Here is a 24,607-nt window from a genome sequence, read left to right on the forward strand (position 1 = left end):
TTTCCAGATGGAAAAAGATATAAATGTTACATTCTGCAGTTTTGTTCTCAGCCTCATTCAGAACAAATAATAACAGATGGGACAAATGACAAGGAACAAGATGGAAATAGCTCTTAATTTCCGCAGCTAAGTGTAAATATATTGTGTGACTAGGAATATCCAGCTTATTACATTACTGATAAGAGACATGAGTGGGGGATGCTGCCACTGTAACTACCGGCAGAGCTGTCAGTGACACACCGCCGGTCGCTGATCTCCAGGACACATACAGAAATGTATGTGTGTGTAATTCTTTCCTAGTGTAAATTTCATTCACATCCTCCCCTGGACACAAAGTTTAATAACTGGTCCCTAGAAGACCTCTGTGTGTTGAGTCACTGTCTGAGCTGATGGTAACAAACACTAGAACAAGTAATGCTAAGGGCCAAAAAGTGTTTGCTTTATGCCTCTTATATTCAGTGGTGCTTTTCAGTTGCTTTTAGTTACTGGTGTAACCAGTACATACAGTATAGTAACCAGTCACTATTAGCGTACAGTAGCCAATTGCTAGTAACCATACAGTGACCAGTCTCCATGAGCCAGTGGTGGCTACAGTAACCAGTCTCCATGAGCCAGTGGTGCCTACAGTGACCAGTCTTCGCAAGCCAGTGGTGCCTACAGTGACCAGTCTCCGCAAGCCAGTTGTGCCTACATTGACCAGTCTCCGTGAGCCTGCCTAACCTACAGTGAGCAGTCTCTGTGAGCCAGTGAGCAGTCTCTGTGAGCCTGCCTTACCTACAGTGAGCAGTCTCTGTGAGCCAGTGAGCAGTCTCTGTGAGCCTGCCTTACCTACAATGACCAGTCTCTGTGAGCCAGTCTTACCTACAGTGACCAGTCTCCGTAAGCAAATGGTGGCTACTGCTTTATCTTTACAATGGCTACTCTCTGGACCCCACATAATTTAGGGAATCACTACAAATTTTTTAATATCTCAGACTACTTGCTACATGACCTAGAATTGTGCTTTTAGAAGGAGGGTAGAAGCTGGACTATCTTGAGAGATACTGCATAAATATGGGAAGGACATACAAACTGCAGGCTGATGTAGTCAACCTAGATGTACAGCGCTGCAATGCTAACCTCCAAGCCACAAAGATGCAATCTACTGCAGTGAGAGACAACAGTTTCCTGTGGTCATATACTCATCTCTTATCAGATCACACAGACAATGGGCAAGTCATCTGAAATACGCAAATAATGTAAGACACAATACATCCTGTTAAAATGTACCTGTTTTCACAAAAATCCCCTCTATAGCTATTCAAAAGACATGGTGCAACAGCAGAACATATGCCATAACCAGCACATTTTGCTTTTCTCTTCCTTCTGATGGTCTCTAAAATTGTATATCTGCAAATGTATTTGTTTCTGCCCTAATACCCCCTCCCCTCTTACCCCCTTGCGTTTAACTAAAATCTAAATGAGAAGTGCAGCTGTATCTCCCTTCTCCCCGTCTTTAATGTTCTATTGTTTTAATGAATAGGTCAATCAGGCTAAAGTCCTGTAGTTCCTGCATCTTTAAAGATTTGAACGCAAATAGAGAAACATGTAGGGAAGTTTACCTACTGGCATACTTACCGAATGGGTATTGATAATTTCCTCTATTGAAATGTATATTACAGGCTTGCTTAGCGTGATCAGGTCAGAAAACTCATCAATATTGAATTTCTCCTCGGGTTCTGGAACTTCACAGGCAGCTTGAAAGAATTTTCTACATACAAGGACGAAATAAGATATTTGCATTTGCATTATTGTGTGTTGTTTCCTGCTTCCTAATGAATAGAAAGTAATGCAATAAGGTAAACTACTGATGAAACAAATATGGGGTGGTCATGAATACTTAAAAGTGAAGGACGTGTTAATAAAAAGGCATCCATCTGATTAAAGAGGTATTCTTATATCAGCTGGTTATCACCTCTGGGATCTCCATCGATCCTAAGAAAGGAGATGCATGTGATCCCTTAATGTATGGAGTGCGCAGCCACTGCAGCCTGAGCTCCATTCATTCTCTGTGGAGCTGTTGTTGGTGTCTGGATATGAGACAACAAGCTGAGATGGAAATACCCTTTTAATAGCTATAAACAAGTCTTTTACCTTTCCCATTTACCATTTTTTTGTAATGAACTATAATCCTGGATATACTGTGATTGTCTGCTGTGTATAAAAACATTTAGGGGGGGCAGAGCTGCAAGGGTAGGAAGAGAATAGCAGCCTGAACCAACGAGGCGACTAGCTTATGCTGCGTTTACACGGAACGATTATCGTGCAAATTTACACAATAACGATCGAATTCGAACGATAATCGTACGTGTAAACGCAGCGAACGATCAAACGTCGAGCGAGAAATCGTTCATTTTGATCTTTCAATAACTTCGTAAAAAATTCACAGATCGTTCCGTGTGAACAGTCGTTCGCCAATTTAACCAATGTGTGAGATAGCCTTAAGCAATCGCAAAACGAATTTTCCATACGATATAGCGTACCGTCTATCAGACATCGTTAATCGTACGATCGGGCGAATTATCGTTTTGTGTAAACGTAGCATTAGACTCACTATGTAAGCACAACATGACTCATGTCTTCAGTTCAGGTGTGGTTTGCAATTAGTGCTACAAAAACATGGCCACTTTTCCCCCTCTCTCTTTACCTCAATGCAACTGAGTTTCAAACCCCACCCAATCTGGAGACAAGAGTGGTTCAAAAGTGGCCATGTTTTTGTAGCCCTGGATAACCCCTTTAAGCTCCATTCACTTCAATGGAACTGAGCTGCAAAGCCTGCACCCAAACTGGAGACAAGAGTTGTGCTGTCTCTGCAGAAAGTGGTCATGTTTTTCTAACACCGGATAACTCCTTTAACGCTTGCAATGAAATGAATAGAAATGACTAACCTAAACTTCTGGTAGGTCTGAGATAAGTAGCCATTCATAGAAGACATATGGGCATTTTCTCCATCAAAGAGTTTATTGGAAGCAGCGTGCTGAAGGACTTTAGCCACAGAACCCAAGTTCCTCCTCTGGTCTGAATGAATCTGCCCTCCTGCTGTCATGTCAATGATGTCAAACCCATCTGGAGCTACAATAGCAGGATTCATGTACCGGTAATAAAGGAGGTTTCCAACAATCTGTAAGGAAGGGGAAGACAGATATGCAACTGCTATGAAAACATTGGATATGTAGAACAGAGAACAAACGGGCACTGTTTTTTTTTTTGTTTTTTTTTTTAAACCACGTTGGCGCATGTGTAATGTGATGCATATGCCAGCCTGGCCAAGTTTATAAAAAGTTTGTGCAAGAGTCTGAGTAATACAGGACTGTAACTTCTGTATGATGTCATGTACTTATATAACAGGAACACTAACTGGAACAGTGCCACCTGCAGGGTGAGAGTGGCAGTATACTAAACCAAGACAGAAAAGGAGGAGTACAAACAATGGAATGATATCCAAACACAATGGAGTACAGCAATTAATAGGGGACATAGTTACATCGTGGCTTCAGTGAAAAGCTCACTCATACTGATAGTACTGCAAAGTAGAAACGTTAAGAAGGCTGAATATATGTTTAGATTTTAATGCAAGGAACTAAAACCATGAACAGCAAATATCAAAGTGATTAAAGCGACTATCACTTTAATCAAAACTTTTGACATGTCTGTGTGACAGGTCAAAGCGTTTTTTAGTCAGGGTCTGAGTGTTTAGACCCTCACCAATCATTAGAAAATGCCAGGAGAAGCGCTCTGCTAAGTGTTTCACTCCCCAATTGGCTGGGCCCTCTGTCCTATTGCAGGAGACTGTCACCACAGTAGTCTGTCTCCAGCAGCGAGATGGAGAATGCAGCGAGGAGAGGTGAGGGGAGAGAATCGCTTAGTCAAGCGCTCCTGCCAGCTTGTTCTAATGGTCAGTGGGGGTCTCAACACCTGAACTACAACAGTTCAAAAGTTTTACCATGTTTCTAAAGAGAGGACAAAAGTTTTCTAAAGTAACACAGCCTATATAGCCATTTTTTGAGGAGTTTCTCTCCGGATTTATTTTCAAACCCCTCCCACTGCTACAGTAGATTTGTCCTTCTCTTTGACGGACTTGATCAGTTACTGACTCTCTTAATGCCAGGACTGTGTAACCTGCATGGAGAAGGTCACCATTATAGGTCAACAATGTCCATTCCCTGGGCTTTACAGCAGCCTATATGATATTTCTGTCCTGTAACTACTGTCTTGGCTCTAATCATGTTGAAGTATTGGGACAACAACTAACAATTTAGAATTACAATTACAAGTGTATTGTTATCAAAGAGCAGTAAAATCACCAACCTTTAGGAGTTCATCTTCTGTAGCATCAGGGAATTTTTCATGCAGGGAGTTCTTCAGAACCTTTGCCACATATCGCATGCCATACCTTCAGGAAGAGTCAAACAAGGTGGAAAATTATTATTATTGGGACTGATGATCTGTTACTTATTCTAATAACAAGGTGTCTGCTCCATAGGGCTAATGAGAATACAGACAATACTGACACAAGTGTATTAAAGAATAGGAGCTTACCGTATAGCCCCATCATTAGTGTATGATGTGTAGTGTATGTTTAATGTACAGTATGGTCACATGTAGTTTAAAGCCTATACAATATATTATTATAATATTAGAGTTTTATCGTGGGAACCCCTACACCACACTCTAGGGGGAATGAAACTAATTATTTGGCTAGTGGAAGGGGGTGATAAAGGAAAGCATTTGGTCTCCTTAGGGTACTATTACACGAACAAATTTTTCGATGATTAACGATAAACGATCTCAAACGACCACTATGGCGATTGACCTCAAATCGTTCACCCTATTACACGGAACGATCATCGTTACTTATGATCGTTCTTGCGGTCATCCTGTTGTCGCTACTGCATTCGTTTCAGAAAGAACGACCTAACGACGTCTTATTACACATAACAATGTGCGAACATTTCGCGAACTAAGTTCAAATTCTATCAAACGATCACCGATTTCTTGTTTAATTGTTGCCTGCAATTAAACAAACGATTATTGTTCTTTTCCAAATGATCTAACCATTTTTCAAACAATAATTGTTATGTGTAATAGGGCCCTTACACTAGGTAGAATGCTCCAAAGCAGGTCATTCTACTATAAAATGGGGCAGAAAGTTGCACACAATTTAAAAGTTATGGAGAATGGTCTACAGTCTATGCGAAAATATAGTAAAACATGTCTGTTGTTCTCACCTCCCACTTTTCTATATACCTGTTAAAGGGAAACATCCAGCATCCAGCCTGCTAATATGTCATATGCATAGTGCAATGGGTGCTGAGGAAGATGGTAATATTCTTACCTTGATCTATGTCGCACTTTCGGAAACTTTGTAGTTTATTTGATATGTAAATGAGGCAGTTTGGTTAATTGGGGTGGGACTACCATGTTGAATGTATCGATCCGCCCCTTCTAATGAGTATTTACCCAGCACACAGCAATAATGAATGCCGGAGTGACGCCACTGCAGAGCACACCCCGATATTCATTAGAAGGGCTGGGCCAGCTTGGTGCCATGAGGGTGGTAGTCCCACTCCCAGTGCACCAAACTCATTTACATATCTAATAAACTACCAAGTTCCCAAAAACAGCATTGAGGATCAAAGTAATTCTAACCTGCTGATAGTTTCCCTTTAAGCTCCATTAAGATGTTGTTTTAAGTCTCCACCACTGGAATATAACGGACTACTTTCTCATTATTTTAACAGATAAAGCATAGTATACCATGTTTTTGTATCCCACAAATAAATCATACACCAGTGTATAGCAGACCAAGAATAGACTATATTTGGCCTTCTACAGTGTACCTGTTGATTTTCGAGCCATGAATGCAGTTATGGAACCCATGAGAGTCCTCCTCCTATTTCTCATTCTATTTTTTCAGAATAGAGAAATGGATCCTACTATTATTGCCATTTATTTGTATAGATTTCAGCCACAATCTAGCTATGACATTTAGGGTCACATTCTGGTTCCAACTTACAAAGAAGGTATTTGCGGTAAATGAATTACCATGGAATTGGTGGTAAATGAAGTAATTATTCTACTATTACCATCCTAACTACGATAACATAACATTTCCCAGACATCACATGAACTCCATTGCAGAGTTTATTAGCATACCTATGTACTAGCTATACATTGCTGCACACTGAGAGCTCAATAAGTGAGGTCAGACAGGACTATAGCTATTCATAGCACTGAGCGAACATATGCTTATCATTACTGGCTTGGTCGTATTTTAGGAAGTTTAACTCTAGCAAGAAACCTGATCAATGCTGAACAGGATGAGGTGACATCAAGACTTCCCAAGGTAGAAGTGCAAAAATAAACCGGAGTTACAGATTACCCTACACTGGGAGCTAACAGGTGTGTGCATAGAAAAGAGCCATTCACTTCGAATGGAATATCCAAGATGTACTCCTGGGATCTACAATCTTCAAGATGCTCAATAAAAATAAATAAATAAACTAAACGCATTGTCTGTCTCCAATGAACAAGTACATAGCTCGCGAGACAATGGTGGTTTATGATCATTGGTGTTGGGTGTGTGCCGAGACATAATAGTTACTTCTCTAGATAGCAAATTGTATTGAGTAATACTCCACTTCCCAATAAAACGGTCAAAAAAGCCTTGCTATCATTAAGCAAATACATAAGTAAATTAGGATATTAAACAATGTACACCCCAACTACAAGTACAAGTACAAGACTACTCACGGAATGAGATCCAGGGAGGAGAAAATGGACTGCAGAACTTTGTCCGTCACAGTACGTAAACTTTGTATTGAGGACTCCAGTTTACTGACAACTTCGGGATGTGATAACGCCTGCTCAGTGGTAACATCGTAAGGTAGCTTGCTGGAAAAAAATAACACCTTGGCCATTTAGACATTTAGTTGATTTGCTTACCTAACTTTACCCTTACTCCTCCTCACATCAACCAGAATATAGCTTCCTTTTGCAGTTTTATTTATTTATTTTTAAATAGCTTTACTCTACAGTTCATAGGTGACAACTTTCTCTGCTTTGTTTTCAGTGTATTATGGTGGTCCTTGTTTAAAAGGGGGAGACCGGAAACAAATTTTTTTTTGCATGGCAATAAGCCTAGATGGGGCTATAAAGAATTGAGTGATTGAAAAGTGGGCACTTCTTTGTGTCAAGAATAAAAAAAAACAAAAAGTGCTGTTCAGTGGTAATGGGCACAATTGGAACAGTGGCAGCAGGTGAGTATTGTTTTTTTGTTTTAACTGTGTCTAAGCATATTTCCTTTTCAGAAAAAGTCCTAGGATAATCCCTTTAAAAGAAGCAATGTATCTTTTTGCCTCCAACATAATTGAGGCACTAATATTCCGTTCAAACTAGTATCATGGTATTAATAGTGCCCACAGCAATAGTAGAGGGGACTACCTGATAGAGTCAGTGAGAAAAAAAGGCTGCAAAAAACTAACAGAACAGAGAAATAAATAATAATTAAGAAACTATGTAGGTTTCACTAAAAGCTGAGGGCTTGTCTGTTTTACATAGAATATTGATTATTACATTGGGGTAGCTAGAGCTGTGCATTACATATTAATTCTTCAGTGCCATACACATAAAAATACAGCAATGCTGCTAAATATTTTTATCTTACTGTGCTAGAACCTAGATTGGACCAAAATGTATAAAAGACAGGGTTGATAATTGCATATTATTTCTGTTTTTCTGTTTCACCATAGGAGCATAAAGCAAAGTAATGGCAGTGCCTTATTTCCCTGATGACCTCATTGACCATACTTTAGTCCTGTTGTGTTTCCATCATCGCTTCCTCCTGAGCAGAAGTAAACTCAGTCTTAAGGGCAATTCACATTTCCGCAATATATGGTTTGTACACGGATTGTATACTATGTACCAGACCTCGGAACTCCTGGCATAATCGTTCAATATGATGCTAGGAGCTCAGAAACTGTTCATATCTTTGCGCTACTGTACTGAACCAGCATAAAGCGAATAGCCCCTATGTAAGCCAATAGGTAAAACCATAATCTAACCTTGCTTCTCCAGTGGCTGTTTCCAGCTGATTCACCCAGGCTTTGTACACCTCTACCGGGCTGGTATTGATGATCAGTGACTTATCCTCAATGATCTCTTTCACCACAGGTGCCAGCAGCTGACGCAGTGTGTTCTGCCCTCTGGCTCCTCGATTAAAGCTGACCACCATCTTTATAACTGTTGGGTTCCCAGTGACTATATCTTGTATCTGGTCAACTTTGGACCTTTTAAAACAAACAGAAATGAGCCATACTTGAACGTATAAGTGGTTTTTGGTTGAAGACCACCAATGTAGGACATGCTAAACGCATCAATACATACTTTATTTCCTCTTGTAATGCAGTTTCAAAGAGTTTTAAAAGCAGGTATTCCTCCCGTTGATTGGAAGCATAGTTATACAGGGTGAAGATCACAGTGTCCATGAACTTGGTGGACTTATTCTGAGGCATCTGGAAAATCAGCTTGGCCAGGTATGTTGGATTAGTCTGAAAAAAAGAAGATGTAAATTCACACAGTGTAGTGCCACAATAGAAAATTATAGTAATATAGTGCCCAAAACTTAGGGGCAACATAGACCTGAATAGACATAGCAGGGGATATGACTCTAGACCTCTCTTTATATAAACACTTACACATCACTAATATTCAGCATTACCAAAGTCTTTAAAACTATCCCTTCACGGTCTGTGTACTGTACATTATAAACAGCATAGTAATGAGCTTTACTATGGGACTGAGCTTCTCTAAATTGTAATACCAGGCATGGCCACAACTAACTCGAATATGACATACAGCCCAAACATCAGATTTTTATAGCTAAAGAACTGGCATTAATACTGTACACTGAATTAATAAATTTGTCCCAATGTTAGCAAAAAAATGTCTAATGTATACAGTATATATGAAATTGTACATACAAGAATAAGAAATGAATATTCTTCCCAGTGATGCCGTAAATGGAAATTTGCAGCAAGTTGTATATATAGAGAGAGGGAACATTGCAACCTTAAATAAATCCTTGTCTAACAGACAGTGATCATGATATAGAGTATTGTCTGCCATCTTGCTAAATTGTAATATTATCACATATATCTTCTGCTGGTTGGGTAAGGAGGATCTTACTGGGACAGCCCCATCGGAGGAAAGGTAGCAGCGGCAGCTTTGTTATGTTGGGGCACTTTTTAAGTAACCATATTGAATATATACTCAAGTTCAACAGCAGTTCCTTAGACCCACCAGAGGAATTGGTTCTGAGGGTCCCCCCTCCATGTATACAGAACGCATGCATATTCATCTTTAATTGCATCCTCATTTTAGTTGTTTTTGTATGCACATCCTTAATAAGAATATAATTATAGACCATAGAGGGATGTGACAAGCTCCAAACATGGCTGCCTTCTCTTTACTCCAGATCTAATTATTGTGGTAGAGCCAGGGGTCCGGTGGGAGAGTATGACCCTGTATCAAGTGTAGTGGAGGCTTTGTAGCTTTTTATTCTTGTAGAGATGTAAGCAAAATTAGAAAACCTGACTGATCACTTGAAGCCGTCCGGACATCTTGTACCCTGATTTAACATGTGTCATTATATATAGTTGACATTGAGGTTCCCAGACCTTTCTTTTTATCTTTCTGTTTGATTTCCACAAGCCGCGGTTAATGAGAATCTCATCTATGTGGAAGTCAAAATGTCAGTGCTGAAACTGCCACATTACAAAAAGAAGAAAGCGATGACAAGGAGATGGATTGTAACGGGAAGAAAAGCAGCAAAGTAAAACAAACAGCTACACAGTGCTTCCTATGTATTACGTGTACTAGATGCGATCCGCAAAAAAAAAAAAAAAAAAGTTTATTTTCTTTTATGAAACGCCTTGGCAGTATTTGGTACTGCAACTTGTCCCCCTTTAATTAAATAAGGCACAGATTCAGTACCAGTAAACAAAGTGTAGCCCTTTCTTGATGTGGTGAGTGCCCGCTTGTATCAGCTCAGCCAGAGGTGTTAGTGTTGTGACGCCAGTGCTAGTCCAGCACACAGGTGTGATGTTGGGACCTGTTTGTTGTATGGCTGGCTGTGTTCCCTAAATGGTTGGTAACCTGGCGGGTTGTTGCAGGTCCCTCGGGCTCTTGTCATGGCAGTCCTGAGTGGCAACTGACCCACCCGGATTGTCAGTACCGGCACCCATAGAAAGGGGGAAAATGACCCAAGGTGTGCGGTTGTGTGTATAGGTACCGGTGCATATAGAAGATGACAGTCCCAGTAGTAGAAGTAGAACAGCTTTACTGTCAGGCTTTTCAATACAACAGTACACATTTCACAGAATAGATAAATGTTTACACAGACTTTAGTGCTTGACTTTTGTGCTGGAGGAAGGTGCTGGAGAAAAAGTAAGAGAGGTAATTGTAGAGGTGCTTGTAGAGTAGAGGAGAGGAGTTGGCCAGAGGAGCCCCAACCCCCGTGTAGCAATGTACTCCTGAAAATATCTTTGAAGTAAAGACTTGTGTATAGACTTTGGTCTGACCACCTTCTGTCCTTGGTATCGTGGAACCCATCCCAGGAGGGTAGTACAAGCCCCAGACGTGGTTATCTGGGTGTAGCTAGGTGTCCGAGGTGTCCCATTTACCTACACTGCGGGTAGACCTTCTTTACGGTAGCTTTGTCCTATTCGGAATAGTTCCTCTTGTGGTCAAGATACTACCCTGCTCGTTGTAGACGTGTTTGTGGCATAGGTTAGGGTGTTCCTCGGTTACCTCTCCCTTTGGTGTGCTTAGCAGGTATAGTAGTACTGAAAGAACTGTTGGTCTCTTGCTGCATCTATACACTTAGGTGACTAGACTCAACTGAACTTGAACGACTCTGTCCCTGACAGGGGTCCTGGCATCAGCCAGGCCCTGGCTTAAATACAGCAGGAACAGTGTTTTTTTGTGTCCTTCCTCTCTGAGAATCTGGATAAGACCAACTTGCACTTTCTCCACCAGTGTAAACTCCTCCTACAGGGGCTTGTAGTGTGCCTCTCTGTGAGAGGTGGGGATGCGTGTGTGCAGGAGAAAGGAGTAAGACAATAGGTCAAAAGAGGAGAGCACCTCCTATTTGTCAGCAATAAACACTTGACATACATAAAACATTAACCCAATACAGACTTCAGCTGTGCACATAAATAAGGACATAGAAAATACTGACACCCAGTGGTGAAACTTTAGAATACCTCATCACCACTTTAACCTGAGAGAAAAGGCTTTTTGACAGGTGCACAGGAGAGACAAAAAACACCAGTGGTGGGACAGGGACACCACATTGAGAATTAAAAGGAAACATTTCCTATTATAATTATTATTTCAAACAACCATTTCTTATTTTCATATACTGTTAGTGTATATATAAGGGCTTCTTGGATTGCAGCCTGTATGCCTCAGTGTGCACACCTACCTGAAGGAGATAAAATAGATGCTGGTATGCCTCCAGTTTCTTCCTTTTCTCTTTGCTGAGCCCTTTAATACCCTGCTTATCGACTGTTAGCATCTCTTCTACTTGACCTTTGCTCTTCTTGTTCAGTTTCTTGCTGTGAGACACAACATCCTGCACAGAGATACACAGAGCTCCATGTTTAGCATACACATGTACACAACATTCATCTACTTCTAAGAGGACTTTCCCAGATGAACAAAGCAGTTTTCCGTAGTTGACACATTTCCTCTGAAAACGGCAATTTTTATGGTTCCCGTTTTCTGTAACCATCCTGCTTTAATAACATGTTGTAACCTTATATTTACATGTGTCATATTACTGAGAACCGCTCCCTACCTTTCACCTAAATACTGGGATGTACAGCTCCCCTGGCATGGCTCCACAAACTGCTCTGCAAAAGGGCCAGGGTTTAGACTAACTTCAATCAATATGGTAAATTCAAGAGCATTCTCAGAACTGACATTTTAGGGATGAACTGTCGGTAAGACACACAAATTCTTCTACTGCCAAAATAAATGATGGGTTTTTTAAGGAGCCCTAGGAATATGTAGTGCCAGTACTTGTTGCTGTTTTTTAGCCAATCATAAAATAGTACATTTGCTTATTTGTCCACAAAAAAGGTGTTGTGTTGTTTCTAAAAGAAAGCAATCTGTCCTTCAGTAGTGTCCAGTATTGCAGCTGACCTTTAACACATGGCAACACATGTTCCGCAAATATCACTGAGCGGTTAGTGTCTTTCGTATCGCTACTAAGGGTGACCGACTGTCCTATGTGATGGCTCCCCAAATCATCACACCAGAAGAGGGCAGTGTGTTGCTCCACAGCAAAGCAGGATTGAAGTGCTCACCACAAGGCCTCCATACCCAAAAAGCTGACCGTCATCCATCACTATAGATGATATGGTTCTAGTCCACAACAGTCCAAATCTTTTGTTCACAATACCAAGGTAGCCTGGCTGACTGTCAATGTCAGCGCATGTAATGTCATGACACTAGATTTACTTCTGCTAAGTGCTTGAGAATGGTCCAGGCAGAGAAAGGGGTGTTTAATTATGTTGCCAACTGTGTCTAGATGGTGGACAAGAAAACTTTGGGAGCTGCTCATGCTTGTTAGAATATCCAATCCTACTCTGTACTGGTGGTCTGACAGGGCCGTATGGAGCCCGTGTGTCATGTATGCACGCCTTTCGTAACCACTGTTCCCAACACAGCTTGGTTAGAACAGCCTAGATGACTGTCAATTTGTCAAAAGAACCATCCTGCATCTCTTTGTTCAAACAGTGACCCTTTCAAAGTCTATCAACTTCAGCCTGTCTGTTGCCAGACATTATCTAGTAAGATTCTGTTCACATTCAGTTAAAGGGGTTATCCAGCGCTACAAAAACATGGCCATTTTTCCCCCTACTGTTGTCTCCAGTTCAGGTGCGGTTTGGAATTAAGCTCCATTTACTTCAAGGGAACGGAGTTTTAAAACCCCACTTAAACTGGAGACAACAGTAGGGGGAAAGTGGCCATGTTTTTGTAGCGCTGGATAACCCCTTTAAAAGGTATACATTGAGAGCATTATTGATATGTACATAAGCATATGTAAACTACAACCTCCATCATGCTTCATCTTGGCCAGATGGTCATGCAGGATGTGTTTATATAGGAAATCTGTAGGTTTACATCTTTTCTGCTGTTCTAAAGAAATTTTATGGGAGTGCCATCCTGTTTCCTAAATTTTCTAGGAATGAAGAACAAGCCATTTACAATAACGCTAACCTGTAGAGTGATCCTGTTTTTCACCAACAAGCCAATTTTTATGTCCATGAGGTTGAGATCTTTTTCCAGTTGCGCATTCGACCTAATCTTGGTGACAACTTCTTCTCTAAGTCTGGTCACTTCCAGTTCCTCTTGAAAGTCTAAATCACTTTGGTCCAAGAGATAGACAAACTTTCGCACCACGTTCAGTGGTGGATTTTCTGAGCAGACTAAAGGTAGACAAAATGAAAATGTTGATTCCAGAGCAAACCTACAGGTCAATAGCTTAAGTAAAGATCACAGTTACAATTATGTGTAATTTTCCATCCATCCCTTTCTCTACTAACACCATCTGTCAGTCGGTGGCTATGGCCACCAAAGGTATACGGTGTATAGAGACCTTGTCACTAAGGCTAGGTTCACACTGCGTTTTCAGCATCCGTTTAACGGATCCGTTTTTTTTAACGTCCAGAAAAATAGGGTCAGTAACGTTTTTTGGTCCGCCAAAAAAAACGGATCCGTTTTTTTTTATAATGGAAGTCAATGGAAAAACGGATGCAAACAAATGAATCCGTTTTTTGCAATCCGTTTTTCATGCGTTTTTTGCAAAAAACGGATGCATTAAACGGATGCTGAAAACGCAGTGTGAACCTAGCCTAAGCAGTTGCAAATGCTCCCCAATGGTAGTTCTGATGGAGATTGCCCATCAGCCACCAGAACAATCAGTGGTTTGTAAAACACATCTTGTGCATAGGTACAGATTTCCATTCACAATCTTTGTCCTTTTGCTGTCACTTACTTAATGTCCGGTAGTCCTCCCTTGCCTTGTTGGCCTTCAAGAATGCTTGGATTTTAACTATTTCTTTTTCCTAAACAAAGAAAAGCCTGTTACTTTAATCTCATCACCCTTAATTGATTTATCTTGTATTTTGTTGAGGAAAAGAAATAACATACGTGATCCTTGAAAAACTTCTGTCTCTTCTGATATTCTCTTCTGGCTTTTAACATCCTGTACCAAGACTGAATCTAAACAATACAATAATATATGTTATAAGGGTAATAAATATATATCTTTTCATTTACTGAAGACAATCAGCTTGAGTCCCAGTGGACTGAAGGCATGACATACTGTATGAAATAGGTTTTTAACCTTATTACCGAAAAAATTCCTGACTGTACAAAAAGTTAACATACAGCAGATACTACATTCAGATTTTTCTGGTGGAAGCAGTTTCCCTTGTAGCCAAACATACTTTCATACTGTATCATCTTAAAGGGGTTGTCTCTTCTCTACAGTAATAATTCACATGCAGGACCAAAACCAAGGATGCCAAAGATGCCTGGATGGTATGGATTTGAACTTCAGTATAACAGAGCTTGTGCAATTTATTTAATTCAAAGGAATTCCTTCAGATTAGTCAGTATATTTACTGGTCTCTCTTACTTACAGTTGAACAGGAAAATTCTGATACTAAAGGTCAATGATTTTAAGGATGATCCCGGTATTCTCTTGAAGGTTATGAAAGCAAATATTTTAGATATAATTTTTCTCTTGGCTAAGAAACTTCTGTTTAGAAACAGTGCAGGTCTCAACCCCTTTAAGGATTTTGGGTCCCTGGACACAAGTGGATGGCAGTGGGCCAAGCTCCAAGAAAAATCTGCAGTCAGCTTGTATCAGTAGATGGACCACAATGGAAATGTTTTCTAAAATGATGTTATTACAAAGAAATTATACTTTCTTCAACGAATTTGATTGTAATAACAATACCATACCTTGACTATGCCTACAATGTTTCCTTGTAGTAATTTTATTCTGTCAGTGTAAGACTTCCTCTGCTTGTATCCTTTCCAGGAGGCCTGTCCATCAATTAAAAAAAAAAAAAAACACAAAGTACATTAGACGCAATCAAGTATGAAGTACAAGGAAGACATTTTATACAAGAGAAGTCAGATATTACTTGTTGTTGGAAACAATTTAGCTATCAGTGATGGAATTTTATCTCTGTCAAACATTTTATCCTACATTAAACAACACAACCTTAGATACTTTATAGGGGCTTAGCGAAGAATGGGTTTTCACATGGCTGGATAAGTAATATAGTAGAATGATAGGCGTTTGTATGTTTGCAATAACCTAGTGTTACCTGTATTTTAACAGCATATGGCTCTTGCTGGTGGAGATAAGATTTTCTCTCCCGGTATGCCTTCCTGGTCAGGTAGCCCCGCATGTGAGCTTGCAGCAGGGTGATCAGGTTTTCATTGGCCATCCACAGCTGTTCCCGGTTGTAATCAGACGTAAGTTTTCCACAAATGGTCTGAGGGGGGAGAAAAAAATAAGTATAAAATTATTATTTGTAGCTTCGCACTATAGAAGTCATAAAATTGGGAAATTTGACATAGAATATATGCTTATGTTTATGTTAGAAGAGTGTCATTTGCCTCAGTAAGAATGGACAATGATGATTTACACGCTGCAGCCATTCGTTACCATATGTACTCAGATATGGGCCCCTCTTACAGGTGAAAGAATGACACAGCGGTCATATGAAAGCTGCTCTTATCTAAATCTTCAATTAAACCCAGTTCACGTGTCAACAGGAAAAAGTGAGGAAGCATAGAATAGTTTTAATGTCACTTTTGTTTTAAACAATTTTCCTGTGTGATTTTTTAACATAATTTATAAATCACTTATCTGCTCTTGCTTCATTTCATTGATGGAAAGTGTCACCTTGGTGGGGCTTAATGGCAGTTGGGCCCCATCTCCCTGCCATGGAGAGGGCCCAACTGCTGTGGAGCCCTGCCTAGGAGACACGGTCCACCAATGAAATTGAAGTGCTTTTATATCGGAAAGAAAAAACAGACAAGTTTTATACAGTTATATATCAAATATGTAGTATCTAGGCTTGTGGAGAACCACACATAAGGGTCCGGGGGGTGTGACAATAAAACTTTAGTTTAGTTTATCAAAAATGACTCTATACCCCAGGTTAAAAAAAAAAAGTTCTATAAAGTTTTGACACTTCCCTACAAACTTCTGTTCCCTCTTTGCGGTTAGGGAAATTCAGTCTCTCAGCAGAGTTCAAGATGGAACACAGGTAGACTATTGTGCCAAGCATTGTATGCATGCAACCTGAGCCTGTCATCCTTCTTCAGATGATCCACACTGTACCTGACAGGTAAATCAAGACTTCCTCTTATCTCTTTACACTTATAAAGTTCTGGGCAAGTCTCCTAGGTGAAATTAATAGTGTCCCTACTATCTCCTGAACCTAATCCCCCCTACCTTTAGTGTCTAAAATTCTTTTACAAGCATTAGTACACTTTAAAGCAAACTGTTATCTATGCTGTTTGATCTGTCAGCAGCATGTACTAGAGCAGGAGGAGCTGAGTAGATAGATACATCGTTTTGTGAGAAAGGATTCAGTATAACTAGTGATCTATTAAACTCAGTCCTTGCTCTTTTTAACCTCAGGAGTCCAGTGGGCGGTCCTACTCAAAAATTACCAGCCCTTCCTGTATGACTTTGTATACAGATAAACTAATAAAAGTCCAAAATAAGCAGAGGTTTAGATGAATAAATGACAAGTTATACCAAATCTATTCTCAATCTATACAGTAATCTGAACAGCATCTCCTGCTCTATAACATATTACTTACAGATTGGATTGCACTTTAGTGTTATAGGTTCAAAACTCAGTTTTGGTTACACTTCATGTGTTTTCCTATTATCTGATAGGCACTCGATCTGCTTTTCCTCAGTGAGCTTAAAGAGCATGTTACAACAGACAGCCAAGCAACGTGTTGGCCAAAAGCCATTGCCCTTAATAAGCCAAGTCTTAGATGCTTGTTATTTCAAGTGGGTGAAGGAGATAAGAAGCTTCAAGATACAGCTGGCGCTACTTATCATTAAAAAAAAATACAGCCTCTCAATTTCTAACTTTGATAGAAGACATCAGCTTCATAGCCCTGAACATTACACTGAATTACTGGTTATGTTAGACAAGCACCAACATAAGTAGGTTTTCAATATTTCCCTACTAAACACAATTCCCCTGCTGCTTGAAAAAAAGATGTTGTATTGTATGCATGCACCTCCAACCACCAGAGGGCACTGCATGATATTCCAACAAAAATGCAAATAGTGAACATCACTTTCATAAATTCCATTTAGGAACAATTGTGGGTGGGAAACACAAATAAACCCTTAGACTAATGGAGATGCTATTGTGTCAATGGAGGCCTTCACAAGCACCCTGGCTGCCATAACAACCGAATGGCATCCCACAATTACTTTGCAGTGGTGCCAATTTGAGAACGAAACCCCCTAGATGCAGCAGTAACTACTGATCATGACATCTAAAGGGTTAAATGACTGAAATCAGAGCTGGCTTCCTCGCCAGTCAGTGCCCTTTGCTGAACCTATAACGCACTCAACGTCTCAAAGCCCATTCCCAAATCATTTGTGCTGATTGGATGTAAATGAGTTGAAGGAATACACAGTGTAATGCCTAGGTCAGGGCTTAGGAGCGGGGCATGACTTATGTTTGGTCATACACTGACCCTTAAGGCCCATTGTGGCCGGGATCGGGTCCCTGAATGAAAGATTGGGGGATTGGGTAGATAGGCTATTACAACCCTTGGTAGTACGATGTTACGGTTTCCTGAGAGATACCAAACATGTGCTCAATGCAACTAAAAATCTACCATGGAAAAATCATTATGCGTGGGTTACAAGTGACATAGAAACACTGTATACATGTATCCCTCATAATTTGGCTATAACCGCTATACAGTATCATTTAGAGAAATACTCTACATATCATCCAGACCTGATCACATTCATTCTCATGTCCATCGAATATTTGCTCAAACACAATTTTTTTCTTTTCAATGAAAGATTTTTTTTGCAATGTACAGGTGCGTCTATGGGCGCAAAATTTTCACCTGCGTTGGCAAATCTGTATGTTGCATGGTGGGAGGAACAATTTATTTTTGACGTCTCCAATCCCTTCATGTCAGATATCGTCTGGTATGGCCGCTACATAGATGACGTCATCATTGTGTGGGCATCTGATGTGGCGGCCATACCAGACTTTATCTCATATGTGGAATCACCACCAAATATCCTTTTTGGACATACAGCTGATTGGACATGAGAGTGAAATCATCACAAATAACTATAGAAAGCCCACAGCAGGCAATACGTTAATGCGGGCAGACTCATGTCATCCCAATTACACTCCAATCACACTCCCAGTGGGGGAATTCGTCCGAATTCGGAGGAATTGCTCCACTATGGAATTATTCACACAGGAAGCAGAACAACTTTCATCCAGATTAAAAAGACGCGGCTATTGTAACAAAACCATTGAACGGGCATTTACAAAAGTTAAAAATAGAGACAGAACAGAATTACTTTTATCTAAAATACCTGTAACCATGCCTAACAATAAATCCAGTAATATTCCCACATTTGTTACCACTTACTCTAAACAGTTTCATGCCATACGCAACATTGTGAGCAAATATCTTCCAATTTTATACCAAGACGAAAAACTAAAAAACATTTTAGAGAAAGGGTGTAGATTTTCTACAAAACGACCTCCCACAATAGGGACACTTCTCTCACCCTCTCATATAGTCACACCTAAATCCGCAACTTGGTTACAGCATAAAGGTAATTTTAAATGTAATGGTACCAGATGTGGATGTTGCGACTTTATCACCAGAGATAAAACAATTCAGAAATCCATAGATAATAAAACACATAAAATTGGATCATACATTAACTGCAATACTACATGGGTGGTTTATTATATTAAATGTACCTCATGTAATGTAGGGTATGTGGGCTGTACAAGCCGCCGTCTAAAAGACAGATTGAGGGAACATATTTATGGTGCTAAACAAACTACAGTACGCAATCCCTCTAATGTATCTAAACATTTTTCTTCAGTCCATGCAGGGGACGTATCCACGCTCACTATTACTGGCATAGAAAGGGTGTTTAACCCTGATCGGGGCGGAGATAGGAAACAGAAGCTCCTGAACCGAGAAGGTTTTTGGATACTTATGATGGGTACATCCTTTCCTGCAGGACTTAAATCATAGACTAGATTTGTTACTAAATTATTGATTTGTTTTTACTATTTTGTATGTATTTTGATTTAACTTATGTAGTTTGATGTAGTTCCATCTGTTACATGCAATCAATGTGAAGCCTGCATCAGCTAATTAATTAGCTTGCATGTGTGTGTGGGGGAAGTTCCAGGGCTCTGGCTCCCTACAAAAGTAACATGTTTGTCTTATGCACGTTATCTATGACTAAGGGCTGAGTGCCAGAAACGCGTCAGATCGTGCCTTGTATATTTATTGGAAATTGTGACATGGATTTTAAAGCAAAGAAATAAAGAAATCTTTTTACTCTTGAAAGTGCCGACCATCACTTCTTCTCATTATCTACTACTGTTGAGGTGTTGGATCCCTCTAGGTCGTTGCACCAGCCAGGTGAGCTGAATGAACTTTTGCTGCACTGACCCTTAAGCCCCTAATTCATGGGGTGATCACCTGTCATGTCAGCATTCGCTTACTCCTTGTTTGGGGGGGGGGAGCCAATAGGAGATAGCAGAGGTCTGCTGCTCCTGTCGCTCTGAATCACTGGTTTTCAGCAGCCACTATGTACAATAAATCTTAAGGAAATTACTGTCTTCTAGTGTTTGCCTTAGGACCTCTGAAACCCGAACAGCTTTCCTTCTGCATTTCCACAGCAGTAAATAGAATATCATTATTAGAGACTTCTCCTACAGCGGGGATCAGAATCTGAGGTTTCCCAGCTGGCAGGAAACTGCAGTGTAGGTGGAGTGCATCGCTGCTTATGTAATTAAGTTCTAAGAAACCTTGAAGTATTTTACATTGATTTGCTATAACTTATAACAAACAATGAAGGCAAAAAATATGTCTTTACACAGTATGTGATAAGATGCATCTGGAAAACTTCACATTTATTTTCTCTGCTCATTTGAACAGGTAGATGCATATGGATACTTGCATATATAACTGCCCTACAGTGTCATATAATTAAAGTGTACTGTCACTTTAAAAAAAACTTTAGACATGTCAAAAGTTTTGATTAGTGGGGGAAGTGTTTAGACACAAACTGATCACTGGAATGATTAGAGAAAGAAGTCTACGGCTGAGTGCTTCTTTCTACGCGCCCAAGATGACCACATAGACATACAATGCAAATCTGGCTCATCACATACACTGAGCTACAATGCAATTTTAAAAGGCATAGTGCGGCGGTAAAGAATTATTCACAGAATAACACACATTACAAAGTTATACAACTTTGTAATGTATGTTATGTCTGTGAATGGCCCCCTTCCCCGTGTCCCACCACCCCCACCCGTGTATCCGGAAGTGTGGTGCGCTATACTCACCTGTCACATGCCGACACCAGTCTCTGATCTTCATTCAGTGACGTCTTCTTTGGCCGGCTAACAGCTCCGTCTGTTCCGAATGCCGGCCGCCCTCTGCAGCGTCATCCGATGCTCAGCCAGGATTGGCTGAGCCTAACTGTGCTTAGCCAATCGCGGCTGAGCACAGCTGTGACGCGCCGAAGGGGGGGGCGGGCAGCAGCGACTCGGCCGCCTGTCCGAAGATGACGTTTGGCACAAAATGGCGGACGGCCCTCAACACGGATCAGGTAATGTATAATGCACCAACACTTCCGGGTACATGGGTGGGGGTGGTGGGACACGGGGAAGGGGGCTATTCACAGACATAACATACATTACAAAGTTGTATAACTTTGTAATGTGTGTTATTCTGTGAATAATTTTTTAGCGCCGCACTACCCCTTTAAGGTCTCTTGACCTTTGGTGTGAATACTTTTTCTTCTTCCATGGAATTATTAAGAAAACTGCACTTTGCATTTACAAAATATTTCCAGCCAAATATGAATAAAAGTGCAGCCAGGAACACTAAGAAACACAATCTTTGAAGGCCATTCTCCCTATCGGACGCGTATTCTAGATAGACAGAACTGGGCTGCAGCCAGAGCTATTGAAACTATTAAAGATCAGGAGGCCAATCTTATAATGGGACAATACGTTCTGTGTGGAAAGTAACTTTTAATTAGGATGATTTACATTGTGACTCAATGAAAAAATAACACCCACAAAACACTTTATGTAAGGCCTGACTTCAATTTCCTGCAGAGTCACCCAAGTTATATTCACCTGTCCCAATGCCCACGCATCGCCGCATCCCGCACCTGGACTGCAGCCAGCTGTCTTTTTAGGCTAGGTTTACACTGCGTTTTTGCAATCCATTTTTTTCATCCGTTTTTGCAAAAAATGGATGAAAAAAACTGATGCACTTGTGCGCATCTGTTTTCATCCGTTTTTCTATTGACTTCCATTGTAAAAAAAGGATCAAAATGGATCCATTTTTTTCTTTTTATGGACACAAAAACGTAGCTGAAACTACTTTTGTGTCCGTTAAAAAAAATGAATTCGTTTTTCTTTTTTTTTACAATGGAAGTCAATGGAAAAACGGATCAAAACGGATGCATACAAATGCATTCGTTTTTTTTCATCCGTTTTTCACAAAAAACGGATGAAAAAAACAGATGAAAAAAACGCAGTGTGAACCTAGCCTTAGCTTCCCTATGTCACGCCCCGGCTGATGGATGCCCAACTCGGCGAAGTCAGTGACTGGGGTGGGACACTGTAGTGGGACAGCTGTAGTCACAGATTGGCTAAATGAGCTAAATCCCACCCCGCTTATGACGTTAAGCCCGGGTTGTGACATACTTAGAAACCAGAAGAAGAGGACACCCAGCAGGGTACGGGAGCCCCATGATCCGGCACAGCGTGGGCACTTGAGCAGGTGAGCTTATTGTCTTTTTTAATTTCCCCCCCACCCCCTGTCCATAGTGATTTTTTGCCCCCCTGCCCGACTTTAATATTCATCCCAGTTCTATAAGCTTTAACCCCTTAAGGTCAAAGCCAATTTTCGTTTTTGCACTTTTGCTTTTTCCACTTTATGTTTAAAAGTCCATAGCGCTTGCATTTGTTCACCGAGAGACCCATATGAGCCCTTTTTTTTGCGAAACCAATTGTACTTTGCAATGACAGGCTGTATTTTTCCATAAAATATGCTGCGAAACCGGGAAAAAAATCATTTCCGCTGTCAAATTGAAAAAAAAACAGAATTTGTTTGAATTTCGGGGAGTTTTGCATTTATCCGTTCACCCTAGGGTAAAACTGACATGTTTTATATGTTCCTCAAGTCGTTACGATTACAACGATATGTAATATGTATAACTTTTATTTTATGTGATGGCTTTTAAAAAATTCTAACCATTGTTAATAAATATATGTTCCTTAAAATCGCTCCATTCCCAGGCTTATGGCGCTTTTATGCTTTGGTCTATGGGGCTGTGTGAGGTGTAATTTTTTGCGCCATAATCTTTACTTTCAATCAATACCTTGTTTGCGCATATACGACTTTTTGATCGCTTTGTATTACATTTTTTCTGCATTTGATGCGACCAAAAATGCGCAATTTTGCACTTTGGAATTTTTTTGCGCTTACGTCATTTACCGTGCGAGATGAGGAATGTGATTAATTAATAGTTTGGGCGATTACGTGCGCAGCGATTTTTAAATATGTTTATTTATTTATAAAATGGGAAAAGGGGGGTGATTTGGACTTTTATTAGGGGAGGGGATTTTTTATTAATAAAAAAACATTTTTACTTTTATTTTTACATTAACTAGAAGTCCCCCTGGGGGACTTGTATATACACAACACTGATCTCTCATACAGATCAATGCTGTGTATTTACACAGCAAAGATCCATCAGATCGGTGATACAGGCCAGTGCTGCTGCAGGCCAGTGCAATGTATTGCCGAGTCGGGATCAGCGTCATTGCGACGCTGAGGCCCGGCACGGGCAGAAGAACGGATCCATCCCACTAGACACCAGGAACGTGAGGTCTGAAGCATTTCAAGGAAGCTGTCAGCTCTGAACGGCGCTGCTCCCGCGTGATATGTGCAGCCGGGGAGCGCCTCAATTAGCCGGCGCGGGTCCCGTTGCAGCGCCGGCTAATAGAGGCACTCCCCGGCTGCACACATCAGCCGGGAGCAGTGCTGTTCAGAGCAGGGTCCCGGCGGGACCCCTCTCTGAACTCCCCCAGTGGCACCATGACGTACCAGGTACATCATGGGTCGCTAAGGGGTTAAAGACGTACTCTGGAGAAAAGCAATAGTTTTTAAAATCAACTGGTCTCAGAAAGTTATACAAATTTGTTAATTAGTTCTATCTAAAAACCACAAGCTTTTGAGTTCTCATCGGCTGCTGTATGCCCTGATAAATACTGTATGCCGTCTGAAATGGGACACTTTGCTGCCACCTCTGTCCATGTCATAAACTGTCAGACAGCCATCCACCAATGCTGCTTGGCTGAACTTATAAAACTAAACACAAACCTCCATATGTAGTTTATCTTATTTCCAAAGTACCTGAATATCTTCTCGGTTAAGCCAAGTGGTTTTCGGAGTAATTCCCTCCGGTGGAGACCAGCAGCCTTCACTTGTTTCTGTATTGTAATAGTAGTCAAATTTATCTTTCAATCTTATTTTCAGCCACGAACTCTCTTCTGTCTCTGCAGAACCTAGTGGTAGAGAAGGTATACACAGTCATGTGCCAGAACTAGTGATAGAAACTATGGGCCCTAGCAGACACCTGCTACACATACTGATAACCTGCAGACCAGTTTGCTGTGTATATCAAAGGATCACTATCTATAGCACAGTAGCTTACTGGTAATTCCCGACACGCCCACAGGAGGCAGCAGAGAGCCAGTGCGGGGGCACTTTGCACTAAAGATAATAACTAGAGATGAGCAAACCTTGAGCATGCTCGAGTCCATCTGCACCCGAACTTTCGGCATTTGATTAGCGGTGGCTGCTGAAGTTGGATAAAGCCCTAAGGCTCTGTGGAAAACATGGATATAGTCATTGGCTGTATCCATGTTTTCCAGACAACCTTAGAGCTTTATCCAACTTCAGCAGCCACCGCTAATCAAATGCCGAACAATCAGGTTCGGATGGACTCAAGCATGCTCAAGGTACGCTCATCTCTAATAATAACGTAATCCAAATTTATGATAAAATGTGCAACATAACACAGCACCACTGTTGTACATAGAGCTTTGTCCTAGTGCTGAGGCTCCTTTATACTAGAAACGGATGGGGGTTCTTGTGGTCAGACCTCAGACTATATATACATGAT

General features: G+C 40.7%; 1 protein-coding gene across 2 annotated transcripts in view; it reads right to left on the minus strand.

Moving 5' to 3' along the window:
• IQGAP2 (IQ motif containing GTPase activating protein 2) overlaps positions 1-24,607 on the minus strand; it is a 195,886-nt gene that overhangs the window by 12,797 nt on the left and 158,482 nt on the right. For both annotated transcript variants that reach the window (XM_069962769.1, XM_069962768.1), the window contains 13 exons: positions 23,836-23,987; positions 15,450-15,620; positions 15,079-15,162; positions 14,260-14,331; positions 14,105-14,174; positions 13,327-13,535; positions 11,525-11,674; positions 8,425-8,588; positions 8,103-8,327; positions 6,793-6,933; positions 4,348-4,432; positions 2,928-3,160; positions 1,618-1,750 (listed from right to left, as the gene is read on the minus strand). In XM_069962769.1, coding sequence (XP_069818870.1) covers positions 1,618-1,750; positions 2,928-3,160; positions 4,348-4,432; positions 6,793-6,933; positions 8,103-8,327; positions 8,425-8,588; positions 11,525-11,674; positions 13,327-13,535; positions 14,105-14,174; positions 14,260-14,331; positions 15,079-15,162; positions 15,450-15,620; positions 23,836-23,987 — 1,889 coding nt within the window. The remainder of the gene's footprint in view (positions 1-1,617; positions 1,751-2,927; positions 3,161-4,347; positions 4,433-6,792; positions 6,934-8,102; positions 8,328-8,424; positions 8,589-11,524; positions 11,675-13,326; positions 13,536-14,104; positions 14,175-14,259; positions 14,332-15,078; positions 15,163-15,449; positions 15,621-23,835; positions 23,988-24,607) is intronic.

This window comes from Dendropsophus ebraccatus, chromosome 3 (assembly GCF_027789765.1).
Source record: "Dendropsophus ebraccatus isolate aDenEbr1 chromosome 3, aDenEbr1.pat, whole genome shotgun sequence".
Taxonomy (NCBI): Eukaryota; Metazoa; Chordata; class Amphibia; order Anura; family Hylidae; genus Dendropsophus; species Dendropsophus ebraccatus.